This window comes from Arvicola amphibius, chromosome 11 (assembly GCF_903992535.2).
Source record: "Arvicola amphibius chromosome 11, mArvAmp1.2, whole genome shotgun sequence".
NCBI classification, from domain to species: Eukaryota; Metazoa; Chordata; class Mammalia; order Rodentia; family Cricetidae; genus Arvicola; species Arvicola amphibius.
The window spans coordinates 34,778,558-34,800,969 of NC_052057.2; the positions used below are offsets into that span (position 1 = coordinate 34,778,558).

The following is a 22,412-nucleotide window of genomic DNA, read 5'->3' on the forward strand; positions in this document are numbered from 1 at the left end:
CTTTGATCAGATCACTCTCTTTGTAGTGTTAACAAAGCTGCTGTGAAGACTCACACAGTCAGTAGTTTTCTAGGAAAAAGGTGATTTTGTTATTATTTACATATTTATCATGTGCATGTGTGCACACACATATATGCCACCATGTGAGTGTGGAGGTCAGAGACAACTTTCAGGAGCTGCTGTTTCTTTTTTTCTACCATGGGAGTCTTCTGGGAGACTAAACACAGGTCATCAGGCTTGGTGGCAAGTGCCTTTATCACACTGAGCTATCTTGCCAAAGCAAGAACTAGGATTTTAAACTAAGGACAATTTGATTTGATTCAAAAGCCAGTAAATGATTTAAGTAACTTATAATTAAAAGCCAAAATAACAAGATCTAATTTCTGAATTAAAAAACTATATATATATATATATGCATATAAGCTTTGCTATAATTTTTATAAGTAATCATTATTGCTCATGAATAAAGCACTTCCAAACATTAAAAATAAATTCTCCTATGCCCAAATTAGTGGTATCAGCTAAAGAGAGACTAATAGGCCAAAAGTTAAGACAGGCCAGTGAACAAGTTTGACTAACATTTTTACTGGTTATGTTGTTCCCCAACGTTCATTCTATGTCCCAAGCAGTACTTCACAAACTGATAGATAGTATTGGTAGATGGGTTTTTATTTCTGTTTTTGCTTTGTTTTTTTTAAGGAGTATTAAATTGAAGACTGGTTTCCTTATCAAAGGAGGAATTAGAAAAAGTCCTACACACCCATATGAGAGTGCCACGTGACATGAAGATGGCAACTACAAAGCAAGGCGAGGGACCCTGAGCAGACTCGTCAGTGCAGCAGTGAGAAGAGGGGAAATGAAGACCAGGAGTTCAGCCTGAAACTGACTGGGATGACTCACTACCTACAGCTCAGTTCAGAGCTCTGGCTCCCAGTGGGAACTATAAACATTTGTTGCTGAGGCCATCTGCTGGTGGACCTGTAGCAGTCATAAAGACTAGTATAACTTGCAGTAACTTCTAATGCTTTGGTAATTACTTTCAAAGTTTATTTTCTCCTTTTTAGTCTATTAATACAGAAAAATAAAATTTTCTTTTAAATATTATAAAAATCACGTTTTGTATCTTATCATTTAAACACACAGATAAAACTGACATCATAATTCCCTATTTGCTCTTCTGTATCACTCAACAATACAGTTTCAGAGTTACACAGTCATGTTAATAATACAAATACAATTTGCCTAAAAGTATTTTCCATTAGACAACCTTGACACAAATTTTCCAGGCCAATTTTAGAACACCTAGCACACAGAGTCAATGAAAACAGAAGAAGGACTACTTGGGGAGAGAACGAGGAGTGGCAGAGAGAGAAGAGAGGATAACAAGGGTGCACATGCTCAAAGCACACTGCATGTATGCATATACACACCAAGAGGAAAATGTCATAAAGAAACCCATCATCTTGTGCAAACTACGCACGAATAAAAATATAGAAGCCAAAACATATTAAGACTATTTAAAGATGTTATTTTTCTAGAAATAAACTAAGCATGAAAAAGCTCATAGTTACAAAAAAGTACAAATTTCTTTAAAATCTGGACTAATTTAAATGAAAAGTTAATTTTTGCTTACTTAATTCTATATATTATCTATTTATTTATTTTGTTGGTTTTTTTGAGACAGAGCTTCTTTGTGTAACCTTGGCTGACCTGGAACTAGTTCTGTATACAAAACTGGTCTTGAACTCAGAGATCCACCTGCCTCTGCTTCCCAAGTGCTGGGATTAAAGGCATGAGCCACCACACCTAGGTATAAATTGTTTATTAAATGCTTAAAAACTTAAATTTTTTGTTGTCTTACCAATTCTTGGATCAGGATAAGGCACTTCATGCAAATTAGTATAAAATGCTTCTAGTTCAAATGGTTCCTTCTTGTGGAAAGTTATGACCTTTGAGAATGGGGCAGGATGGTTCTTAGAGAAGACTTCACATTCCCTAAAGTGCAGCAGAAAAGACACTTAAACAGGTTGCCTGGGAACACAATGTCAGAATATATTTCACTCTTAATTCATGAGCAGCAATTGCAAAATTGCTTACTTATGTAAGGAAAAACACCTATGGATTTTTCTATTTTCAACAAGTTTACAGTTGAAGGCTTTCAGAATGTCTAACATAATCGCTGTACACTAAGAGAAAAAAATGAGAATATGCATATTGTGAGGTCACATGTAGGAAGGACAAGGCAAACACTTGACCATATGCAGCCCTTTGAATTACAGCCCCCATTAAATACTCTTCTTTGGAAATAAACTTACAGAAGGATACAGATATAGAACAGTACAAAGAGTATCTGTGTGTCAGACACGTAGACTTGCTACTCTCCTTTGCCTTGTCTTGTCATTTGAATGCACATGTTATATCTGTGCATTTTTACTAAACAGCCTGAAAGTGACATGCTTATGTTATTATTGCAAATACTCCAGTATGTACTTCCTAAAACAGAAAGTCTCTGAAGTTTTAATGATATTTCAGTTGTTCATCTTATGCCTGTTTATAGTGTTTTCTTCCACCTAGAGCAGGAAGTTTTAAACTTGTAGTGATCTCTATTTCTTAAAGAACGTACCAGGAATGCTTATGACTATTGTTTATGGGTGTTTGTTATATAACATCATTGTACCACTTCAGTCACTCAAGGGCTTAAATACACAGACGAAACTTGTCTTCCTAGCTTTCAGGAGCCTACTAATGCTTTCGTTGTTCTTACTGTGCTCACTACCGCATATGCTTTTAAGCTTAGCTCTCTCTATATCTTGAGACTTTTCTTAGTTAACTGAAATTGAACTCTACAGAGAAATTCTTGACTTAAACTAAGATTAAAACAGCCATCCAAATACTCTGCAAGGCATTCCTATAAAGTTGTGTCTTTGTTAGGGTTTCTACTGCTGTGGTGAAAGATGACAGTAACAAAGTTGGGGAACAAAGGGTTTATCCACCTTCCACTTCCACATCAATTTATCATCAAAAAGGTCAGGACAGAAACTCAAGCACTTCAGGAACCCCGAGGCAGGAGCTGATGCAGCGGCCATGGAGGGGTGCTGCTTAGTGGCTCACACAGGGCTTGCTCAGTCTGCTTTATAATGGAATCCAAGATCACCAGCCCAGGGAAGACACCACCCACAATTTGTTTTAATAGCAATGTAAGGAATCCTTTTAGATATTGTACTAAACACTAATTTGCTAGTTTGAGACAAAACGGGTACTTATTGCTCTGGCTAAGCAATTCTACTCTGCTATTTTATAGATATAGCAAACATACCTAAACATTGTTATATGTATAGCTATGTTTCTAAACACCACTAAAAATAGCAAAATGTAATTTTCCTAGTGCTTTGGTGATTTACGATGGCATATTCAACTGTTGCAGTAGTCACTGACTGCTGTCATGGGGAAGTCCTATGTAGTATCTTTTTCAAAAGCAAATTATACTGGAGGCTCCACAGACAATTTATGTACTTTGTTTATGAAGACTCAAAGAACAGGGATAGACAGATACATTAGCTGCTAAAAATGGCTAATGTGAATTAACAAATATGCCCATCATGGTTTGTATGTTATTTTAATAGTCTTTTTTCTCTAATACTATTCAACACATTTAACATTTTTTTTTCCGAGACAGGGTTTCCCTGTAGTTTCTAGAGCCTGTCCTGGAACTAGCTCTTGTAGACCAGGCTGGCCTCGAACTCAGAGATCCGCCTGCCTCTGCCTCCCGAGTGCTGGGATTAAAGGCGTGCGCCACCACCGCCCAGCTTAACAATTTTTTAAATTATTTATTTGTATTTTTTTATGTTACACTGGTGTTTTGACTGCATATATGTCTGTGTGAAGTTGTTGGATCCCCTGGAACAGGAGTTACAGACAGTTGTGAGATGCCATGTGGTTGCTGGGAATTGAACCTGGGTCCTCTAGAAGAGCAGTCAGTGCTCTTAACCACTGAGCCATCTCTCCAGACCCACATTTAACAAAATTTTAAGAAGCATAAATTCCTCTAGTTTAGAAAAAGCATATTTGATTGGTTGAATATTTATGATAAAATATAATTAAGATTTTAAAAATAACTTACCCAGTCCCTTCTTCAAAAGAAGTCTTCCACCTTAATGTGACTGAATAGGGAACAAGGTCTGTTATGGAAAATTCCCGCACTTTAAATGCTGGCGAGAGGATTGCACACTGAAAGTAAGAAATGCACTTAAATGAGGAAGTACATATCACATTCTAGGTTAACCATAATTAAATTGCTTAGTAATGTCTTTATAGTAAAAATTGTTAAGATTTTAAAATTTGTTACATTTTAGTAATGACAAAAGAAAATTTAAAGGGTCCATGTATTTTGTGTGATTTTACAAAAGCTAATCTGAGAAAAGCTTTAAATTTCCAAAAGGAATTATTAATGTACATAATCTCAAGAATTCAGTTTTTAGTACATAAATATATTATCTTATCATAATTTAAAAATAGAAATCAGGCATGGTGGTGCATGCCTTTAATCCCAGCACTTCTGTGGCTGAGGTAGGTATACACACACACACACACACACACACACACAGAGCATATGTGGCCGGGGAGAAGAGCGATACAGAGATACAGAGACAGACAGACAGACAGACTTACAAGGACTACTTCAGTCTACTTTCAGCATATTGATGGGGTGATTGGGCAGATGAGAGGCCTGTCACAGACACTGTACAAACTACATATTAAGTAGTTCTAACCTGCAAAGCACATCCTCTGGCGACAGCTTCATCAGCGTTTAGGGTGGTGCTGATGTCTTTCAGAAAAAACCTAGTGACCTGCTCCTTGACTGCAGGAATCCGAGTGGCCCCGCCTACTATTTCTATGCTGTTTATGTCTTCACGTTGTAAGTCTGGAAGTAAGACATATTTCAGTGAAAGGATGAGAAGTCTTCAAAACTTGTACATACTAGTTGTTAGAATGTACTTTATATGTAAGTGGATTTTTTCTATGTGCTCACAAGGAGGTTTAAAAAAACAGTAATTAAGGAAAAGGCAAACACTGCATGTGTGACACCACTGTGGTCCAGACATCAGTGACAACAAGGACACAACTCGCAAGCTTTGAAGCTCTCCCGCGGTAACCTTTCTAATTTCCACTTCTAACTTTACTAAAACTAAAGACAGCAATTACACCTATTTCTAATTTAATGTCCTACTAAAGTCTTCTGTAATCACTTAAATATCCCAAAATATAGTTTGTTTATGATATAAAAAATATTATAAGCAAGGAAATGCTCATAAAGCTGGAATTCTAGTGTCCTGTTCTACGAGTGAATAAATAGTAATTTCTTTTTAAAAATGAAAAACACAAAACTTTTAAAGAACTTGGTCATTTCCACTTACTAGCTTGGTCCATTACTGCTTTTAAAGGTGGTTCAACCCTGGCCAAGAGCGAAGCACACAACTGTTCAAACTGAGCCCTGTGGAAAATGAAATAAAAATCATTTTGGGGAAGAAAAGTTGAAAACACCCTCTAAAACAACAGAACTAGGGAGAATCCCAGCATGACCCAAAGGGAAAATCAGCAAGTGCTCTTCCAAGTGAACACATGATACCTGTTCATCTTACTAGAAACATCCAGGTCGTTCATGAAGCACTCGATGTTCAAAGGAAGATCTGATGCATTTGCACTCATCAGCTTCTTCAGCTTCTCACACTCCTGATACAGCCGCAACAAGGCCCGAGAGTTCTCCTTGACATTGATCTTATATTTGGTCTTGAATTCATCACAAAAGTAGTCCACTAAAGCCTCATCAAAGTTCCTGCCACCCAGATATGGGTCAAAGGTAGTAGCCAACACCTGTTTAGTTGAAAGAAAATAATCAAGTTTTCCAATATACAGTGTCTTCGTTACTTTTTTTATTGCTGACAAAACACCATGAACAAGACACCTTATAAAAGAAAACATTTAATTTTGGGATTATAGTTTCAGAGGATGCGTCCATGATCATCAAGTCAGGAAGCATGGCAGCAGGCAGGCAAGTACAGCAGAGGCTGAGGTATTTTATCTTGAGACACACCACAAGGCAAAGAGAGCTGACAGTGACACACCTCCAACAAGGCCTCACCTCCCACTCCTCCTCAAACAGTTCAATCAACTGACAAGTATGCAAACACTGAAGTCTATGGTGCTGTTCTCATTCAAACCACAGCATTCCATTTCCTAGACATTATAGGCTTCTGGCCATACATAAAGCAAAATACATTTGATCCAACATCAAAAATCCCCTAGTTTTTCACAGTTTAAAAGTCCCAAGTCTCTTCTGAGACTCAAGGCAATCTCTTAATTGTAACCCCCTGTAAAATAAAAAGCAAATTACATCTTCCAACAAACAATGGCACAGAATATATATTGCCATTCCAAAAGGGAGACATAGTAAGGAAATACTAAACAAAAGCAGGAACAAAATACATCAGGGCAATCTCCAAGTCCCGTAAGTCGACATCTCATGTCAAAGTACATAGATGGCTCTGCCCTTTCAGCTTTGGTGTCTATAACAGATTTCTCTTTCTTTTTTTTGGTTTTTCGAGACAGGGTTTCTCTGTGGCTTTGGAGCCTGTCCTGGAACTAGCTCTTGTAGACCAGGCTGGCCTCGAACTCACAGAGATCCGCCTGCCTCTGCCTCCCGAGTGCTGGGATTAAAGGCGTGCGCCACCACCGCCCGGCCAGATTTCTCTTTCTTAGGCTGCTTCCACTCTGTGTGAAACTCTCACTAGGAGAGGGTTAGAGCCTATAACCACCATGGCAAGGACCATGGCTGCAGGTAGGCAGGCATGGCATTAGAGCAATTGCTGGGAATTTACATTCTGACTCACAAACAAACATAAGGGAGGGAGGGAGGGAGGAAAGGAGGGAAAATGTGAGATGAGCACAAATTGGGAATGGCATAGGCTTTTGAAACCTCAAAGCTCACCCTCAGTGACATACCTCCTCCAACAAAGCCATACCTCCTAATCCTTCCCAAACAGTTCTACCAATTGGAGCTCAAGCATTTAAACAATAAGTCTCTGAGATCCATTTGCATTCAAACCACCACAAACAAAAAACAAAACTAAAAGCCAAAAGTCAAAAAATGAAAAAATAAAATAAAAAATAAAAAAAACCTCTTTAAAATTGTAAAAGCAAAGGCCATCCAAAAGAATTTGTCAAATCACTGGGTGCCAAATGTTGGGATAAATTATTCCTGTCCCTGACTCAAATAGCCCACTCCTCTCTGTTATCTTCTCTACAGTTACACACCTCTATAACACAACTATAAGTCTGCTCTACAGTTACACACCTCTATAACACAACTATAAGTCTGCTCTACATTTACACACCTCTATAACACAACTAGAAGTCTGCTCTACAGTTACACACCTCTATAACACAACTAGAAGGACAATTCTAATTTTGAAATAACTGAGTGACAACTAAAATTTCATTAGCGTACATTCATTGGCTCTCTAATATACTGAACCCCAAATAAAGTTTAAGGACAAACAGCAGTTCTAAGTGCTAAGTGCACACACGAGCAAAACATCCAAGAGATCAAAAAACTGGATCAACAGTATTATGTAACCATTCAATTTCCAGATTAGTAGTTAAGCCTTTGGCTATGATCTTTTAGAAAACCTACTTATTTTTTACAATAATGTAAAACAAAGAAATACACAAGCAAGTAAAAATGGAAACAGAAAAAGAATAATTTGCTCCTCACCAGACTACCAATTGGCTGCTGTGTGTAGGCCAGTAAGTCAGACAACTCCAGGATATCTAACCCTCTCCTTGTGAAAAATGGCTACTTAACCTTATGATTAGGGAGTCATGCTTCTGTAGGCATGGCTCCTTGGCAGTTTCTTCTAAGATGGGACACCACATTAAGATGCAAGTACTATTAATGGCATTATCCCAACAGACTCAATACAAATGCACACATTCCATAGGGTCCAACGCTGCCCAGCATGAAATGCAAAATCATCCTTCCATGTGATAATGCAAGGGTGTGTTTACTTAAGAATCAGCGCCACAGTCTTTATCAGACTTCAACAGGACTCAGTGATGAAAAATGGATAATTACATTTAAAGTAGAAAAAGAAGGGAAAATTCACTTTTGTTACTAAGCTAACATTTAAGTATAGAGGCCAGGAATTAAGTCAATTTATACAAAAATACTATAATTTCATCACAAATTTCCTTTTTTTCTGATTATAAGGATTTTGTTATAGTACATGAAGTACAAAACAAAGGGTGCACTTGATAGATGAACACAAAAACAAAGACATATAACACAGAAATACTAAATGCCACATATTTCAAGCATTTTATATCTACAAAAATCCTAGGAGAAGCTCCACAGGTCATGTAGCCTACAGGTCTCACAGGAAGTTCCAGGGATACAGCTTCTGCAAGTCACCATGCTGCTGGGTGGGCTTTGTGACAATGCAGAGCCTTTGGGTCACCCATGTCCTTGTCAGAAGGTCCTTTACTCATACTCTATAAACTCTCTGCTTCACTTTTTTCTTTTTTTTTTTTTGGTTTTTCGAGACAGAGTTTCTCTGTGGCTTTGGAGCCTGTCCTGGAACTAGCTCTTGTAGACCAGGCTGACCTCGAACTCACAGAGATCCGTCTGCCTCTGCCTCCCGAGTGCTGGGATTAAAGGCGTGCGCCACCACCGCTTGGCTTCACTTTTTTTTTTAAGGCAACGTCTAGGACGTTGTTAATAGTAAAGAGAACCTAAGGTCAAGGAAAGTTAAGAATATATGTATATGTATATATGTAAGTGTATAATGAATGTTTTTTGATTTGTCTATGAATGCTTTGCCTACATGTGTACATGTGCACCACGTGCATGCCTGGTGTCTTTGGAAGTCGGAAGAGGGCCTCAGAGCCATTGGAACTGGAGTTTCCGATGGCTGTGGACCACCCATGGTGCTAGGAACTGAACCTGGTCCTCTGCAAGAGCAGCAAGTACTCTTAACTGCTGAGCTATCTCTCCAGCCCTGCCTTAATGGTTATGTTTTTAACATGAAACACAGAATAAGACCTTCAGCCCATTTGTTAAGGGTGTGTGCTCTTTACATAATGTATGTTCTTACTCATCGAAGTTATATACAGAAAGTAATTGAGTTACTTACTTTAAGTTTTCCTTTGTTAAAAGCACAAACAGAGACCTGGTAGGCAGAATGCCCCATGTCAATAAACACAACATTCCTTGGCTTCTCATCTAATGAGGGAAGATCCTGTTTATAAATTCCATATGCCAGCGCCACTGTATAAGAACAAACAATAGGTTAATTCCTATATAGCTGTCCTTTGGAAAACAAGACAAAGTTATGTTTATACTGCATTCTAATATACAATACAGTAAAATAGATTCAACCTATAGTAACTTTTCACAGATTGCTTAACGTTTTATTTTCCCTCCTCAGCTGTTAAAGCAGTAGCCATTCTTTAAGATCAAATGTGAATTCGACCGCTGTCAAAACTTTGTATTCAAAGCAACAAGTTATAAATGATGTCAGAGTTTTAAAAAGCTGTAGAGAGAAAAGCTGCTAACTGTTTTCTGATGGTAGTTTTCAAGTGGCCATACCAACCTGCAGTGGTTTCATTCATCAGCCTCAGACAATTTAGGCCTGCAACCTGAGCTGCCGCCATCACGGACCTTCTCTCGGCATCAGTGAAAAAGCTCGGGATCTGGTAAGAACAGTCACAAGTTACTGCCTCAGTGCCACAGACTTTACTAATAACCACAGAACACGCAACTTTAAATCAACGTAAAGTACTAGTGTAGGTTCTTAAGTCTGGCAGTTTCTGTACCACACAGATGGGATATGGAGTGAATTAGTATTGTAGGATCCCCAGTTCTGTTTACTCAAGGAGCCAGTGTTAGTCTGCTTACTGTGGTTTAGACAGCTGTCTCCAAGACTCGGGTGTTGGTCCTCAGTGTGCCTTTGTGGAGGTGGACAGTGGTTGAGGTGCTTAGATGAACTGAGAGGTATGCTCTAGGAAGGGATGGGGGACCTCATTTAAGACTGGACACTTGTTTGGCAATCTGGTCTTTTCTTCATACGTACTCTTGCCAATGATGCTGTTATTTCCTCACCACAAAACAAACTAGTAGTTTTCCATTATTAAATTCAGCTTCCAAAAGCTAATGGGATAAATAAACGAGCTTTCCTTACAAAGTTAGCCTGCCTACAGTATTCTGACACAGTACTGAGAACCTGACAAATCTATTAGACTATTAAAATACCGGTCCTGGGCATGGTGGCACACTCCTTTAAACCCACCACTCGGGAGGCAGAAGCAGGAGGATGTCTATGAGTTTGAGGCCAGCCTTCTTTATATAGTTAATTCTAGGTCAGCCAGTGCTACACAGTAAGAACCTATCTCAAAAAAGTAAGTTAATAAATAAAATACTAGTCCATCTTTAATAACAAAATTAAAACCCTAAGACTCCATTAAAATGAAATTAAGTATATGTAATATAGTATATCTCATATAATAGAATCCTAAGTAGCTAAGACCATCTAGATTTCCACTGTCATGAAATAGTATATTATGTTAAAAAAGGACATGCATGGCTCAGTGGTTAAGAGCACATGCTACTCTTGAAGAGCACCCACTTAGATCAAGCATAATTTCCTGTAACTCCAGTTCCAGGAAATCTGAAGCCTTCTTTTGGTCTCTATGGCGTGGCATGCACACTGTCTCCACACAGACAACCAGGCATGCACACACACATACACATACATACATACATACACACACACACACACACACACACACACACGGCTATACAGAGCATAATTTCATTTCTGTGGAATGTATATACAACTAGAAGATGAAATCCAATTGTTTTAAATGGTTATATTTCTAAGGAGGGAAATATATATTGCAGGAAGTTATGAAGAATCTATTTTGCAGCCATCAAAAGATATTGTGTTTATACTAAAATGTTAACCTCAGGCTTAAAATGTACAAAAATTTATTTATTTATTTAACCCCCACCTCCAATTTTTTTAACAGGGTTTCCTTGTGTAGCCTTGGCTGTCCTAGAATTAGCTCTGTAGACTACAATGGCCTCAAACTCAGAAATCCACCTGCCTCTGCCTCCCAAGTGCTAGGATTAAAGGCATGTGCCACCATCACCTATATTAGCCCCCAAAATTTTAAAGATAACTATTGAATATATTAATGTAGAATATTCCTCAACGCCTTCATGACCTGATGTTCAGTCTTCCTGCCTCAAATTCTCAGAATGCCAGTATTAGTATTGAATAACAATACCCCGCTTAATAGTTCTTTTACTATGATGTGTATGTGGGGATTGTTCAATGCCACAACGTGTATTTAGAGGTCAAAGAACAACTTTGTGGAAGCAGTTCTTTCCTTCTCCCTTCACACGAGTTCAGAGGATTGAATGCACATCATCAGGTTTGAGTGGCAAGTGCCTTTACTCAGAGACATCTTACCAGCCTCCAACTTGAGCCTTTTGTTTGCTGTTGTTTTCTGTATTTAGATAGGTTCTCACTATATATCTTGGCTGTCCTGGAACTCACTAAGTAGACCAGTCTGACCTTGAACTCAGAGATTTATCTGCCTCTGCCTCCTGAGTGCTGGGATTAAAGGCACAGGACACTATGCCCAGTTTAAATTTAAGTTTTAAGGTAGCAGCCTCTATTTTTACTGTGCTCTGTTAGATGTGCTTATGGTCCTGTACATTAGTATTCTTCTCCTGACAAATCTATAACTCATATATGTGGTTTGTATAGTATTCATGAGGCAATTTATGAGCCAAGTACTTTTGTGGCTGCTCTGCTCTGGATACAGCTCCACAGAGCAGTGGAGCAACCCCCACTATGCTTCCAGCCAGGAGAGGCCTTATGACAGCTGGACCACTCTCACACATGCATCCCAGTGGCGCCATGGGGTAGAGTCGCAAGCACACTCTTGGGAATAAAGTACCTCGATTCTCTGTAGTACGGACACGAGGAGGCAATACTCTACCCTTGTGGGGAGCTCAGACTTAAAACATAAAATTACCACAGTGCCTAGCTAATGGAAAACACTCTTATCTGCTACTTCTAATGATTACAAAGCAAAATAATAAGCTTTTACATTTCTTTCAATTAAATTTAAATAATGAAAATATTTAATAATTAAGTTCACTAAAAAGTTAATAATCTAATTCTTTTTTGTGATATGAGACTCCTAACTTATGTACCCAACTTTAATCACACTAAGTAAAAACATATATGATAAAAAGAGGCTTCTTCAGGGCATTTTCTGAGGTCTCTTTAAGTTTAGCCAACAACAATATTCAATGATATTTAAGAGATAAGCCATGGCAAATAATTAAATATTTTATTAAGAATTTTAAAAAGGATCCTTACAGAATACCTGTTTTTTCCCCTGAGACAAAACGTCTATAATTTCAAATTCCTGCCTATAACTTCACACCCCTAACTTTGAATTTTTAATTTATTCCCTAAAACATTAAAAGTATTTAAAATCAGAAAGTTAAATGCTACTAGGAAGATTATATTTTTAAGTTTTTTAGATTGCATGCATTTGGTGTCTATCTTTGTGTAGATTTGTGTGCGTACACATGTGGGAGGGAGCACACATGCAGAATCAGAGGACAACCCTCGGGAGTCAGACTCCGCCACGTGGTCAGTGCCTGAGCCCTCTCACTTGTTCCTTAGGGAGACTCCTAAGTGGCAGGGGCAGAAGCCACTAAAAATATAACACACGCTGGTTTTTGAAGGATCACTGATTATGAGAACTGACTTTATAGGAAAGTCGACCTAAACTTTATGAACTGAGGTGGTTTTTAAAAAAGTAAAGCCACTGTAAGTTATTTTGTGACCAAAGAGAGAAATTACAAAAAGAAAACCTTTTTTCCTTGATGTCAATACCCTGGAGCTCACCGAGATCACACAGTCGGCCACTGGTTTCTTCAGGGCATTTTCTGAGGTCTCTTTAAGTTTAGCCAACAACATTCCGGTGACTTGCTCAATTGCAAAGGGTCTCTCTTCCTCCAGGTACCGAACCTACAATCAAGATTGATACACTCAGTCACTTATTCACACAATGTGTGTGCACACCACACACGGCAGTGGAAACAGTGGTCCATTCCTTACAGAGGGTCACCAGCAACACTGAGCACAGTCTCATGTTTAGCTCCATACCAGTAAGCACAATACTTTGGAGGGAGTTCTAAACTCGTGAGTCCTCACCCACAAAAAACCATTCATTTTTATCATTAATTTTCCAAGTATGATGTAAACAGTGAAGGAAAAAAGATAAAATTCTTTTCTTTTTTTTCCCCTCGAGATAGCATTTTTCTATGTAACAGTCCTGGCTGTTCTGGACCTCACTTTGTAGACCAGGCTGGCCTTGAACTCCCAGAGATCCACCTGCATCTGTCTTCCAAGTGCTGGGATTAGAGGTATGCACCACCACTGCCCAACAAGATAATTCTTAAAAATTAGTACTCCTAGACTTAACATGTAAGCTTCAGCCACATGGTTTTGGAAAGAAGAGATTAATAACACCATAGAAATAAAGGAAAAAATCCTAATTATTAATCTGTATCAATCTATATACCATGAACACTGATTTTTGACAAAGACACTAAAAATATAAAGTGAAAAAAAGAAAGCATATTCAACAAATGGTGTTAGCATAACTGGGTATCAAAATACAAGAGAATGCAAATAGATCCATATCTATCACCATGCACAAAACTCAAGTCCAAATAGATCAAAGTCCTCAACATAAAAACAACCACACTGAACCTCACAGAAGAGAAAGTGGGAAGTAGCCTTGAACGCATTGGCACAGCAGTCTACTTCCAAAATATAACCCCAGTAGCACAGACACTGAGAGCAACATAAATAAACTGGACCTCCTGAAACTGAGAAGCTTCTATAAAGCAAAAGACATGGTCAACAAGACAAAACAGCAGCCTACAGATTGGGAAAAGATCTTTACCAACCCCACATAGGACAGAGGACTGATTCCAAAATATACGAAGAACTCAAGAAATTTGACATTAAAAGAACAAATAATTCAAAATTAAAAATGGGATACAGACCTAAACACAGAATTCTCAACAGATGAATCTCAAATGGCCGAAAGACACTTAAGGAAATGCTCAACATCTTTACCTATCAGAGAAATGCAAATCAAAACAACTCCGAAGTTCCATCTTACATCAGTCAGAATGGCCAAGATCAAAAACAGTGATGACAGCTTATATTGGAGAAGATGTAGGGTAAAGGGAACACTCCTCCACTGCTGGTGGGAGTAAAAATTCAAACAGCTGCTTATAGTGTTTTCTCAAAAAAAAATTAGGAAACAATCTACCTCAAGACCTAGCAATACTGCTGTTGGGTATATACCCAAAGCTCAATCATACCACAAGGACATGTGTTCAGCTATGTTCACAGCAGCATTATTCATAATAGCTAGACCCTGGAAACAACCTAGATGCCCCTCAACCAAAGAATGGATAAAGAAAATGTGGCACATTTACACAATGGAGCACTATACAGTGGTTAAAAAATGCTATCTTGAAATTTGCAGGCAAATGGATGTATTAGGAAAAACCATATTGAGTGAGGTAACCCAGATCCAGAAAGACAAATATAATATGTACTCACTCATAAGTAGCTTCTAGACATAAAGCAAAGAGAAACCAACCTACAGTCCATAACCCCAGACAACCTAAACAATAAAGATGACCCTAAGAGAGACATACATGAATCTACATAGGAAGGAGAAAAAGACAAGATCTCCTGAGTAAATTGGGAACATGGGGGTCATGGGAGAGGGGAGAAGGGGAGAAGGGAGGAAGGGGGAACTGAGAAAAATGTATAGCTTAATAAAAACAATAAAAAGTGTTTTTAAACACTTAAACAATAAAAAGTGTTCTTACACTAAAGTTCCTAGGAACATGCATGGATTATTTATATATAGTTTTTCAAGATAGTGTTTCTCTGTGTTACAGTGAACTCACAGAGATCCGCCTGCCTCTGCCTCCTGAGTACTGGGATTAAAGCCATGTGCTACCACTGCCAGACTTGGATTAGGCATAAAATTTAAAGATTAATGGAGACCAGATATCCGCTACACTTTATTGACTGGGTTGTATTTAGTAATATAAGAGTAATTTGAGCAAGAACCTGTATTTGAAAGTAATTTAACCTTTATGATGCTTTTAAAAGCAATGCAGAACAGGGCTGAAGAGGTAGCTAAGCATCGCAACTATCTATAACACTCCACCTCAGGGAATCTGGCCTCTGAAGGCAACAGGCATGCACACAGACATACTGCAGGCAAAACACCAATACCCATGAAATATAATACAAAGTGATCTGAAGAACTTGCATAAAACAACTGCTTTGTTGTTGTTTGAGATAGGATTTCTCTGTGTAGCCCTGGCTATCCTGGAACTTGCTCCTAGTCTAGGCTGGCCTCAAACTCGGAGATCTGCCTGCCTCTGCCTCCTGAGTGCTGGGATTAAAGGTGTGCACCACCTTGCCTGGCAAGACAAGGATGTTCAATTCACACAATATAAGCCTATATTCTTTACCTATAGATCCCAGAGTACAGCTTTATTCCATGACACCAACCTTTGAAATAATTCTGGAAAATTCTCTCAAGCCTAGCAATACATTTGGATGTGTAAATACATAAAAATCAATATATATCTAATGATACACTAAAATTGTTTTTTATTGTTTTCCGATCCATGTAGAAACACACAACCAATGCTACTGAATCGCTGCCTCTAAACTAAGGGGTACAGAGAAATGAATTACACTGAAGACAGTGAACCAAGCCACATTGTCTTACAGTAAGAGGTACTCAGTACTTCTTTGTATAAAGGTATTTGAAGGTTAGATAAAATAAGTATTAAGTACATCCAAGCAAATCTGTAAAAAAAAAAAAAAAAAGCAAGTGAAGAAAATTCACAGAGCTGACTAGCAGTCCTCAGCTTCCAAAGAGGGAGACAGTGGAACACAGAACTGACATTTCAAAGCCTTTAACTATCGGATAGCCACTCAGTATGAATATACAAAATTTTATTGCTTGAAAATTAGTTTTCTTTTTAAAACTTAGTTCTCAGCTGGGTGGTGGTGGTGCACACTTTTAATCCCAGCACTCAGAAGGCAGAGGCAGGTAGATCTCTGTGAGTTTGAGGCTAGCCTGATCTACAAGAGCTAGTTCCAGGACAGGCTTAAAAGCTACGGAGAAACCCTGTCTCAAAAAACAAAAACAAAACAAACAAAAACCCATACTTTCCTCAGCCCATTCACACAATCTATTTTGCATGTGTGTGCATGTGTGATTTTTTTCCCTAGTTCTGGGAACCAAACTCAGGCCTTTGTGCTTGTGAGACAAGTATTTGACTACTGAGCTAAATAAATCCTCAACATTTTTGCTTTGTTTTAAAGAGTAAAATAAAAATATATTAATGAGCTTAAATTGTAATCTCTAATAGTTAAGACTGTTAGGTGGTCACAAAAACCTAACCAGTATCTGACTTAATTTCCCTCTATGTTACTGCTCGCATAGCTCATTATCCAGCTCCACTTAACAAACTTTGACCTTCCACATTACACCAAAGTATGGCTTCAAGTCTTTAACCTCTGATGGGGCATCCATGAACTATCTCAACAGTTTCTCTTTATTAAAGCATGCTATCCAGTCTAGTCAGAATCCTCTTCTAAAACTGGAAATACAGGCATATCCATAGCATGGACACATCAAGCTTAGAGTTATTCAAAATAGCTTTAGGGAGACACAGTCACATAGCATAAAGTTCCAGGGATATACTTTAAGAGGGCTACAAAACTGTGCATGGATCTCCACTTTCTACTCGTACAATATTTTCATCACCACACCAGAAACCTCCTCATGGCTGTTAGCTCTATGTCCCACTCCCCCTTTCTCTTAGCCCTTAGCAGTCACTAATCTTTCTGCCCATACGAATTTACTGTCTCTGGGATACTGCAAATAAGAAGAATCTACTAAATTATGTGGGATTTTGTGCTGGGGTTCCTTTACTTAGTGTTTTTGAAGTTGTTATGCAGTGTGGCATGTATTAGTACTTTCTTTTATGATTGCATGCTATTTTACTATACAGGTGTATTTCATCTAACTCATAATGAACACATGGGTAGAACAACTTTATTACTATAAATTACACCATTAATATTATGAACATTCATGTACAGAAATTTTGTGGACATATTTTCAACTCTGGGGTTTGTAAGGAGTAGAATTGTTGAGCCATACACTGACTGTGGTTTATAGTATCTCACTTGTTTGTGCTGACCAATTTCTAGAACCCACTTCTTAGAAGAAAGTTTGCTTTACCACATCACTTCTAAATATTACAAGATTCTTGTAAACCTGAGACCCTGCTGGCAGCTCTACTACTTTGGAGGGTACTCTTCTAAGTTGCACATGGCTCTGCTTTACTCCCAACCAGTCTCATCTACTGGTGTTCTCTCGGTGATAGTCACTTCATATTTAACACAAAATAACTGTTTTTAAAAGTTACTATCTACAATGGAATGTTTTGCATTCACTAAAGTTACTACAAACTTGACCATCATGCAGGTGTTGTCCCAATTTATGATAAAACACCATGACTGAACCAACTTGGAGAGGAAAGGGTCTATTCATCGTATAGCTGTAGTCCATCATCCCGGGAAGTCAGAGCAGGAACATGGAGGCAGGAACTGATGCAGAGGCCATAGAGGAACGTTGTTACTGGCTTTCTCCTCCTCATGGATTACACAACTTGTTTTCTTATGCCCCAGGACCCCTATCTGCTCAGGGTGGCATCACCACACCAGGCTAGATCCTCTCACTTCTTTAACTGAGAAGACTGTATTACAGACTTACCTGTAGGCCAATAATTGAGGCACATTCTCTATTTAAGAGTCCCTTTCCATAACTTGTGACAACTGACAATAAATTAGCCAGAACAGATAGATGCTTATATGTACTATGTCTGAGAAACAAAGTTATACTTCAGGTTATAACAGTAACATTATCACATTGTTCTTTCCTTTAAGGGCACAGCTGTACTCTGCAAACACAAAGCTCACCTTAACTCCTGCACTTCCATTGGGCATCTTCTGCAGTTCATAGGGAAGCCTGACTCTCTCCGTTTGCACAGTGGGGTCATCAAATGATCGCCCATGAAGCTTTTTGAAGCCATGAATTGTATTTCTTACATTTGTAACTATCTGTTGGCAATAGACATGTGAATTTATCAATTAGTTAATGAGGCAAAATAGGGTAATAACCTAATACTTAAAACCACCAAATTCCTATTCTCATATACTCAAGTTCAGAATTTTACTTCATTCTTTCTCTTGTCCACTTAGAAATTTATAGTGTGAGCATGCATGTATCTTAAGTGTTATCTTTGCAGTTCTCTTCATATCCTAGAAATTAGTGAAAGAGACAATATAAAACCTGAAACTTGTCAAATAATATAGTGAAAATCTATTGACAAATCATCTCTGTTTATAGTACTTTGAAAAAAATTTAGGTGTTTGGGTATTTTGCCAATATGTTGTATGTCTGTACACCACTTGGATGTCTGGTGCCTCATAAGGCCAGAAGAAGGCATCAGATCTCTGGAGCTGGAATTACAGATGGCTGTGAAGCACCATGTGGGTGCTGGAACCAAACCTGTGTCCTCTGGAACAGAGGAACAGCCAGTATTCTTGAGCACTGTGCCATCTTTCCAGCCCATTCTCAGCACTTTCTATGCAGTAAATTATTTTGTTTGATGTTGTGTTTTCCTTTCACTTAGAAATACTTGATTTTGAATTATGTGCATGTGGGAGGTGTGGGTGCCTCTGAGCACAGGGCTCTTAGAGGCCAGAAGAGGAACTGTGATCTCCTGGAGGTGGAGTTACTGGTAGTGCTGGGAAGCTGACTCTGGTCCTCTGCAAGAGCAGTGTGTGCTCTTAGCTGCTGAGACCTTTCTCCAAACCTTTTCCCATTTTTATGTTTTTATTTAAATTGTTTTCAAATCATTTATTTTCCTTTCTTCTCAGTGGCTGTTTTCTTGAGAGATGTCTTATATATTGCTCCCATTGATAAGAATCACCCCTAGATCAGTATTTAAAATCCCTCCCATGAGGCATAGTGCTAAGCAACAGTCTTAACTGTAAATTACTAATATTTTGACAAGCTAATGTTTTGTTCAAACTATATACTGCTACTTAGATGCAGTATCTGCTTTCTTAGTGACCTTCAAATGGATCTGGAACTTCCCTCATGGGATGAATGCATAGGAGTGCTCAGTCAATTTAACTCATGGGAGATTAATAATAGTACAGACTGCTTTAAATAAAGGTTATTTCTGCTAAATTTACAGCACTCAAAATATGATGGTGCTAGAAAGATGGCTCAGAGGCTGAGAGATCTTGCTGCTCAGTCATGAAGACCTGAGTTTGTATCATCCCTCACATCAGGTGGCGGGCAAGGCCTGCCACTCCAGCACCCACCACTCTCTTCTGGCCTCATGTGAACTGCCCCACACCTCTACATGCAGAGACAGACACACAGATACACACAAATAAAAAGTAACTCTTAAAAAATGTGAGGTCTAAACCTAATTAAAGGAGCTATTTTAGCAGTAATTAACTTTTATATACAATATGAATGTACAAAACATAAAACACTTTCACATATAAAGAAGAATTAAAAGACATTCTTTCAAATTTTTGAGCAAAAGTTTTTAAATAAATGAGTAAATAATTCCTACAAAGTCACGAGGAAATAATGGCACATTAAATTACTGATTTTTCTGAAACAGGATGTCACATAGATCAGGCTTTAAACTCACTTGAGATCAGCCTTGAATTCCTGATCATCGTAACTCAGCCTCCTTAGTGCTAGGTTTACAGACATGAGAACAGGAAGAAAAGACCCAGCTATACATAAAATATATGAAATAACTACCAAGGGCTTTGGTTTAGGAAAATAAAGGAAAAGTAAAACAATATGAAGTCAACAAGCTAGTGGGCAAACAGGCAAACTTTAATATTCTATTCATAAGTATTTCAGAAGTCTAAGAGATATACTTAAATTTCATGATCCACATTAAGCCTCGCATGAAATGATCTCCTTTGCTTCCCCCACCTTCTCTTACTAAGAACATTGCTTGTTAGTCACTGAAGTATTCAGAAGACTGCCCCTTAGAGAAGTGACCATAGTAGGACATCCAACTTTACAATTTTTAAAGAAATAAAATAAAAAATTATTTTATAACTGAAAGCAAATTTATTTCTCCTCCTCCACCTTCTACAGCCCACCCTGCACTTCCTTTCTTTTGTTTGGGAAACGGTATCTCATGCAGCTTCTGCTGGCCTTTAACTCTCAGTCATACTGCCTCAAGAGCTGGGATGTGCCACCACACCCAGCAAAGTGTGTCTGACACAATACAAAGGTGTAGACTCTGCCCTACTTGTAATTCTCAACTGTGTGCTATGGTAATCAACCACCATGTAGTCAACTTTCTCTCCGAGTCAAAACATCCACACTAGCAACATACCTGGCTCTTAGCCGCATTTCCAATGGCTCGAGTTCTGGATCCCAAAGATATGCAGGCCCTGAATAAGATTAAAACAAGAGTTCCGCTGCTTATCCGGCACACTGTTTATATGGTTTTATATGGTTCTCTTCATACAAAAGTAAATTTAAAATAGTTAAGACAACCATTATTTTAAAATCAGGTAGTAGAAATAAAAACTCTGCATATTTTAAACTTTATAATAACAAAATAGTGATAAAAATTGTAGAATTTAAAAAACTGTGTTAATAATTGACAATACAATATTGGTGTCAAAACTGCTTTTCAAATTCTAATGGCCTGAGTCCTATTCAAAATAACCATATTTAGTAAAGTAAGGCTGCTCAGATTTCCACTCTGGCTCTGTGAGTTACATAAGCATCATTTGTTTTAGTTTCCCATATGGTGACAGTGCTGACAACACCTGCTCATCAGGTTACGTGAGGACCAGGAGAGTGAACGTAGGAGTTAAGAAAGGCTTTCGACACCTGGCACAATGTAGTTGGAGGTTGCTTGTTTATTTTCTGGCCACCCAGACCCGAAATAATCACACTGGAATTATATTTATTGCAACACTGTTGGCCAATAGCTTAAGTGAATTTCTAACTAGCTCGCATATCTTAAATTAACACATTTTATTAATCTGTGTATCGCCACGTGGTTGTGGCCCACTGGTAAGGTTCTGTCCTGTGTCTGGCATCTGTCTCCTGCAGAGGCTACAAGGCTTCCCCTGACTACACACACCTTTTCCTCTATCTCTGCTTGGAATTCCTGCCCTGCTCTATTCTGCACTCTCATAGGCACAAGCAGCTTCTTTATTAACCAATGGTGATAAAACATATTCACAGGTTACAGATGGGAATCCCACATCGGCACAATAAAAATACAAATACTTGTTGCTATTTTAATCACTACATTTTACATGTAACATAAAGACTAACATTTTTATCACATGATTGAAGAAAATATTTCCATGGTTTAAGTTTTAACTAAAAGAAACTATTCAATCAACAAATACTGTGCATACATAAGCTACTCTCTATCCTTGAATAATTTACAATCTGTTGAAAAATTCAACAGAACACATACCATTATTAAAAAGAACAATCACCTCCATATAATAGGGTTTCAAAAAAGAAATTTCTTTTTTAAATTAATTTTTTTAAAAAATTCTTTTCTCATTTTACATACCAATCCCAGTTCTCACTCTCTCCCTCCTCCCACTTCCCCCACCTTCCATCCACACCACCCACTATCCACTCCTCAGAGAGGGTAAGGTGTCCCATGGGGAGCCAACCAAGTCTGGCACATCACAGGAAAAGCAACTTATAAATTAAGACTTGAAAAGAGATAAAAAGCATTTAATTTATAGCTGTCTTGTGTAAACTGATGTTCCAGGCCATTAGAATTTGAAAAACAGTTTTGGCACCAATACTGTATTGTCACAGGTGCTCAAATTAGATATGGTTTCCCTATAAAGGTTCATATGCTAAAAACCTGGTCCCAAATATAACGACACCGAGATGGCACACCTCTGGGATGTAGCACCTCGGAGCCAGATCATGGGCACCAAACTCAGAAGATCAGTGTCCATTTTACAGAAGTATGTCAGGCCCCTTCCACATACAGCATGTCCTCTTTGTGACACAGCCAGAGGCCCTTGCCAGAACACCAGCACTGGGCAGGCTGTGTCCTCCAGTCACTAGGATCTGGAGCCAAGTGATTTCCTTAGAAGTTCCGAGTT

The 22,412-nt window shown here is 38.3% G+C and overlaps 1 protein-coding gene across 2 annotated transcripts in view; it reads right to left on the reverse strand.

Annotated features, from left to right (window-relative positions):
* Positions 1–22,412, reverse strand: part of Hspa4l (heat shock protein family A (Hsp70) member 4 like) — a 45,920-nt gene that overhangs the window by 20,922 nt on the left and 2,586 nt on the right. For both annotated transcript variants that reach the window (XM_038347302.1, XM_038347301.1), the window contains exons 2-11: positions 20,651–20,708; positions 18,186–18,326; positions 12,987–13,109; positions 9,648–9,747; positions 9,189–9,322; positions 5,627–5,871; positions 5,415–5,491; positions 4,770–4,921; positions 4,121–4,227; positions 1,862–1,995 (exon numbers count right to left, since the gene is read on the reverse strand). In XM_038347302.1, the coding sequence (XP_038203230.1) occupies positions 1,862–1,995; positions 4,121–4,227; positions 4,770–4,921; positions 5,415–5,491; positions 5,627–5,871; positions 9,189–9,322; positions 9,648–9,747; positions 12,987–13,109; positions 18,186–18,326; positions 20,651–20,708 (1,271 nt within the window). The remainder of the gene's footprint in view (positions 1–1,861; positions 1,996–4,120; positions 4,228–4,769; positions 4,922–5,414; positions 5,492–5,626; positions 5,872–9,188; positions 9,323–9,647; positions 9,748–12,986; positions 13,110–18,185; positions 18,327–20,650; positions 20,709–22,412) is intronic.